Genomic DNA, 6,478 nt, shown 5'->3' on the forward strand with positions numbered 1-6,478 from the left:
TGGTTTCCTGGCTTTTATTAGATATTAGTTAGTAACCTAACAAAACATTCGATCACTAGTGCTCAGACTTCGGCCTCAGAAGTCCTCGGGGCCAGCTCTCACCAGCCAGCGGCCAGCACGGTCTCCTTCACCGATTTCTCCCGCCCCTGCCCGTCAGTCCTGTGAGGCTCAGCCTCGAACCTCCCAACCCTGCTCCCCCTGCGATGGGGGTAGAGGCTTCTGAGGGGAACCGGATGAGAAGGTTCTGTTGTGACTGACGCTTCTGCTTTCTCCTTGACAAATAACCAAATTTGTCATTCCTCTGCAAATATTTTATCATCATCTCCTCCCCTTAGGAGTTCTCCTCAGTTCTTTTTCAGAGAGGAGTTGATGTCAGTTATGAATTTATTTACTTTGAGCTCCACATCCACCATCTTTCCGTGTTGGTGACACTGGAGCTGGAGCCTGTAAACGTTTCTCCTGTGCCACTAGGCATGATGCTAACCTTCGTCAGCAGAGGGCACTGGAGGGAGAAGCAGGAAGTAAAGACATCTCTTCCGGGCATGTGTGCTTTCCTTCCTCCAGCCCTTGGGGTGCTGTTCTCATGAGCAGCACACCCATAGCGCTCACCCCAGGGAGTTTCAGTGGGAACCCAGGGCCAAGACAGTCCCCTGTCAACTTCTGTGGTGTCTCCACTAGATTCCTAAGGTGCTCAGCAGAATTCTGCCTGTCTTAACTCATTCTGCCATAAGAAAATACCACGGATGGGGATTTCACAACAGAAATTATTTCTCCCACTTCTGGAGGCTGGGAAGTCCAACATCAAGGGGCCAGCAGAAAGAGTGCTTAGTGAGGACTCTGTTCCTGTCTTGCAGACACCCAACTTCTTGCTGTGTAGACACATGGTAGAGAGAGCATGAACTCTCCATTCAGCTCCTCTTAAAGGACACTGATCCTATCAGACCAGGAGCCCCCTCCTATGACCTCACTTAACCTTAATTACTTCCTTAATGCAAATGCAGCCACACTGCATGCTTGGGCTTCAACATACATTTTGGGGGACACAATTCAGGCCACGGACCTGCCTATTCCACAGCTGGTTTCCAGGGAGTTCAGCAGCATTCTTCCTCCAACCCCCGTGTGGGCGATCCTCCAGGGAGCTCCAGGGACCCGGCTGCATTCACAGGGAGTTCAACTGCTCCCCTGGGTGGGTTCCTGCCCGGGTTCATGGGCATCTCAGACGGGGAGCTCTTGTTTGTCGACTTTGGCTTGTGACACCTAGCAATCTGTATCAGCCTCCTAATGGGCTACAGATTTAGCAAGAAGTCTACCCCTCACCCTTGTGGGGCGCCCTTTCTCAAATTTATCCCTTCTTGTATTCTTTACTTCTTACTAGTTGATCCTGTTACCAGCTAGAAATTCCCTGTATTAAAATTTCCCTTTTCAAATTTCTGCCTGGTTTGTGTCTCATGACTGGACCCTGACATTCAGAAGGGGTCTCCTCTATCCTGCTCTCTCTTCACTACCAATGCCCCAGTTTTGAGCTAGTTATGGTGAAGGAGGAATGAGGAAATATTCACAAGTGAAGTGGTATTGCATCTTCATTTAGACTTGAAATAAAGCGATGAAAATAGAGTGTCGGGAAACTGCTCTGGAGGCATTTCTTGGATGGCACAGACAGAAATGGTTAATAATTGGATTTGTAGGCGTTGCTAAGAAATGAGCAGAAGACCAAGGAGTTTCTGGAGCAGGATTCTACAGTCCACACCTTCCGTGGCTGTGCCTCCTGTCCCCAGACAGAGACCACTGAGGAATACAATTAAAGGGAGTCGGCCCTGGGGTCAGAGAAGGTGAGAAGACATAACTGACAGGCAGTGAGGAGGCCTGTACACAGACGGACCAGGAAATAGCACCAATGTAACCAGAGCAGCCTGGAGAGGGGAGCGGTGCTGATGAGGGGAGGGTCGTGCAGGGTATCTGTATTGTGTGACGCTGAGACTGTCCACCTGCACCCACACACGCTCGGCCTTCACCCCAGTGTCCATACATCACCCCCTGGGAACAAAGGGGCAGTCCTTAGACCAAAGAAAAAGACACAGTTTCAACAATTTCAATCTCTTAAGCATTTATTAGACACTAATTCTGTGACCCCCACTGGCTTCTGGGGCCATAGACCTCAATAACTGGGTGTCCCTGCCCTCAGGGTGCTCACAGCCCATCTCCTGAGAGCAGAGTGAAGAGGAAGCTCAGTATTTGTCAGGCAGGCCAGCAGGTCTGAAGTGATTGGGGTCTTTGCCGCTCCGGCCCCATTCATTGGCAGCCTGGTCGGCCCTCGAGTCCTCCGCTCCGTGGCCACTGTCTCCAAACTTCAAACGGTCTGTGAATCTCTGAAAATTCTCTCTGCCATCGCTGATGGAGGAGGGCAGGCAGGAGATTAATCCAGGGCTGATGAGCAACAGCCCCACCCTCCCTGTGTCTCCTCTTTCCCAGGGATGGCTCTGAAAGGAGCCAAGGAGAGAGGGGCCCATACACTCAGCCTGCCCCGGCACAGCCCACCCAGCCTCACTGATCCCCTGAGCTAGGTGAACAGCAGCCAGAGGGGAGAGTTGGGAATCACTCCATGGAGCTCACTTTCTCTTTTTTGGGACAGGCTCACCGGTCTTAACCAGCCACACTCTGGCTCTGCTGCCACTGGGCATGGATGGAGAAGGTGGACAGGATGTACGGGAGGAGGAAACTAATCCGCCCGCAGGACTGTTCTCCAGAGCCTACACTCTCCTGATCCCCAAAGGCAGCCCAGCTCTGCGCACCCACCCCTGCACCCCCAGGCCCCGAGTCACCTGATGACTTTAGCAGCCCAGGCACCCCCAGGGCCCCTCTGTGCAGCGTCATAGTTCCCGCGGGCGTGGAAGTATTTGTCTGCGCCTATGTAATTGGCTTCTCTCATGTCATGGTAAGCTCTTATCATGTCCCAAGTCCCTGGAAAGGAAAGGACATGGCCAAAGGGACACAGGGTGAACAGAAAGACTGTGACATCCCTTAGAGAAGAATCAAGAATGCAGAATCGTCCACTGACTCCATTTCAGCCTGAGCTCATAGCACCTTGGATTCCATAGGATGAGGAGCACATTGCTAATTCCCGTTGGCGTCTCCAGCACACTCTAATGAGAGTCAGTGAGGTGGGCACAGCCGAGCTGTTGGGTGGTCGGACCCTCGTGATGCTGTCTGTGTGCTCCATCTCCCTTGAGGTCCACGTCTTAAGGGAGGCATGGTTATGGAACAGGATTTCTCCACTTCAGCACTATTGAAACCACGAGTCAGACATGTGTCTGTTGAGCAGGGCTGTCCTGAGCACTGGGAGACGTTGAGCACCGTCCCTGACCTCTACACCCTAGAGCAGCAGCACGCTCCCCAGGTGACAACCAAAATGTTCCACACATTGCCAAATGTCCCAGAGCACAAGACTGCCCTTGGTCAAGAACCACTGCTACAGAATGAAGGACATATGAGACTATGCAGGGGACGTGGGTGGGTGAGGTGGTGCCATGAAGACAGACTTGGGGAAGGCTGCAGACATATAGCACTTGTGTCCTGACACCTAAGAAAAATGATCTTGCAGACAGAATGCACATAATTGTGACTCGAGTCCCTGGGAGCGCTGGGGGCCTAAATGGCATCCTGAAAACCTTCTCGATAGACTGTCCTGCTGACGTGGGTGCTGAGGAAAGCAGCGCTGGAGCAGTGGTTCTTTCCTCAGGCTCGGCTGCACTTTCTAATCACCTGGGGATATCGGAAGTCTGATGGGCTCACACCCCAGGTCAAAGCCTCACACTCTGGGGGTGGCACTGAGGCCTCAGCAGTTTTAAGGCTTCCAGGGGACTCCAGCCTGCCGCTGGTTGGTACACCCTGAGCCCTAGGAAGTGGTACCCACACCGTCACCTGGGAAGAGCTCTGGCCTCATGCACACCTGTGTTCAGACCTCTGCTCTGCCACCTGCTGACTGGCGGACAGTCCCTGGGCAATGGACTCAGCTGCTCTAAGCCTCAGTTTCCCCCCTTGGAAGTGGGGGGCAGAGGCGTTTGGAGGTATTCTGCAGTTAATGTAGGTGATCAACTGCCCCAGCTTGACCACAACTGCCCCTGTTTGCCTAGAACCATCCCAGTTAGCACTCAGTGAGTCACGGAAAACCCCTCCGGCCAGAGCAAACTAGGATAGTTGATCCGCCTAATTGCATGAATGCGCTCAGTTCCCAGCCGAGGCTTCATGTATGTTATTATTCTCTCTTTTTTTATCAGTTAAAAGTCTAGAAAAGGGTAGGAAGCCGACTAAACCAGGGACAGCGTCACTGACAACAGGAACCATCAGCAAGAGCTGAGTGAAGGACTCTCTAAACTATCCAGATAGGAAACGAGAGAAGAAAGGGGGGGAGGGAGGGAGGGAGGGAGAAGGGGCCGGAGGGCAGAGGGAGGGCGCAGGAAAGACAAGAAGAAAAGATGGAGAGCTCAATCAGTTTTATGCAACTTCGTCTGAGGAAACTTATCCCACTTCAGGACTTCTTTTGTGTCTTCCATTCAAACCTACCTTTCGGTGGGAACCATCATTGTTCTTTCTCTAGTCACTGATTGAAATACATCCTGTGGTTTTTAATCCATTTGAGGAAAAGCTCCCCAAACCCCTGGCACATGCAGCACCTAGGACAACACAGCCTAGGACAGCAGCTCCACCCTTGAGAGTGCTCAGGGTGGATCCTAGTGGCCGTGGATGCCACCCCTTCCATCAGCCTTACCTCGAGCAGCCTCTCCAAGGAACGATAACAAGCCACTGGCGCCCAGGACCAAGGAGCAGAAGATGAGGCCTGTGAACAGCTTCATGGTGCTGCAGTGAACGGAGAGAGTCAGGGAGACTCTGACAAGACGGGCACACACCCTCGGGCGAGTGTGTCAAAGGGAGCCTGGTTGGATTTCCCACTGTTCTCAGTAGACTCTTAGTGGATCATTGAGCAAACACTGCAGGAGGACCTCACGCAGAGCCACAGCCTTCAGTTCTGAACCCATCACCCCTGAACCCGAGACTGTCCGAGGGGTCTCCAGGGCGGCCTTGATGGAGGAGAGGGCAGTTAGGACCAAATTGTCCCTCCAGACAGACCCCTATTACTAATCAAAAACCATGTCCCATTTGCACAGTGCCAGCCCAGACCTCCCACAGGACAAACCCAAAACAGAATAATTGTTTTTGGAGGCAATAACAATCTTTCTGGGAAAGAGAAAGCAGAGTAAGTCTTTTACACATATCACTCCTTGGAGTGGTCCCTCACCTGACTTCCAGTGAGCAGGGCTGCCGGTCCCTGCCTCTGGGGAGAGGTGGCTGCTATTTATACTCAGCCTTCCCTGCTGGGGTCACAGGAGGCAAGAAAAGAAAGACTCGGTGCCTGGGTTAAAGTCCCTCCAGGTCACTTCCCCTAGAAAGCTACAAAGGTACACTTACCGGACACCAGCAGTTGTCTCCATGCACAGGTCATTTCCCGGATTGTGCAACCCTGAGGGAGCAAGGTAGGCTGCTGGGCCTTGGCGGCCGTCGGGCCCAGAGGATGGCTCTGCTGTCAGAGTTGTGGGGTTTGAGGGGGGCCATCTGGGGAAGGGGAGAGGAAGGCTGTGGAGCCCCAGGATCGTCACCTGGGCTGCTGGAAGGTGTGGGGTTAGAGGAGGCTCCTCCTGCCAGGACTTTGCTCCACTGGGCACTTCCTCAGATGGTCCCTGCTGGTCCGGCAGCATATGTGTCAGAACTTCAATTCCTCTCAGCTCCTGTGTAAAGCCCTGAGCTTCAAAACTGACAGGCGGCCCACCCAGTCTCCTGGGTGCTCCTTCCACCGCTCTGCCTGCGTGGCTCAGCTTTCAGCTCCAAGGCTCAGAAAAGCGTGCTCGGCTGCTCTGCCAGTGAGGAAGTGCATCATCTAACCTGCGCCAGGTGGGGCATCTGTGTAGGGCCTTCCTTGTTTCCCCGCCCCCAAATGCTGGAGACACCTCACAGTGGGAGTGGGAGTGTTTTGGTGCAAGGAACTAACGTGGAAACTCTAAGAAACCTGTACCAGGACAGAGGGAGGTAACGGCTGTAATGGCAAAATGGCGGCCCAACGGGAGACCTGCCAGGCTCCCAGTCAGGGGAATGTGTGGCGAGCCCTTTGTCACTGATATTTTCTGGGTGGTCACTGTCTGGCCCATTGTCACTGTGAGTCAAAAACTTCAGTAGGGGGAGCCCAGCAAGCTGAGTCCTTTATAGAAATGAGCTGAGCCCTCAACTCTTGAGCAAAAATATGCTGGTGCCTCTTCCTAACCAGAAACCTAGAAAGAGAATTTTGGAGGCTGTGTCTGAGGGCAGATCGTAGAGAAAGGCTGCTTCACTGCCCGAAACCTAGTGACGTTCCTTCTTCCTTCCTTTTGCTGGAATTTTTTAGACTTGCCAGAAAGTACTACTCTTTTTGACTTTCAACTCTTCTGCCTGT

At 52.9% G+C, this 6,478-nt stretch overlaps 1 protein-coding gene across 1 annotated transcript; it reads right to left on the reverse strand.

The window, feature by feature from the left end:
* Positions 1-2,087: 2,087 nt before the first annotated feature.
* On the reverse strand, positions 2,088-5,362 carry LOC103543535 (serum amyloid A protein). The gene is made up of 4 exons (XM_008510404.2): positions 5,294-5,362; positions 4,766-4,854; positions 2,820-2,958; positions 2,088-2,388 (listed from the first exon to the last, which is right to left on the reverse strand). Exons 2-4 carry the CDS (start codon positions 4,848-4,850, stop codon positions 2,226-2,228), a joined length of 387 nt encoding a protein of 128 aa, XP_008508626.1. The 5' UTR covers positions 4,851-4,854; positions 5,294-5,362; the 3' UTR covers positions 2,088-2,225.
* Between the last annotated feature and the right edge of the window lie 1,116 nt (positions 5,363-6,478).

This window comes from Equus przewalskii, chromosome 6 (assembly GCF_037783145.1).
Source record: "Equus przewalskii isolate Varuska chromosome 6, EquPr2, whole genome shotgun sequence".
NCBI classification, from domain to species: domain Eukaryota; kingdom Metazoa; phylum Chordata; class Mammalia; order Perissodactyla; family Equidae; genus Equus; species Equus przewalskii.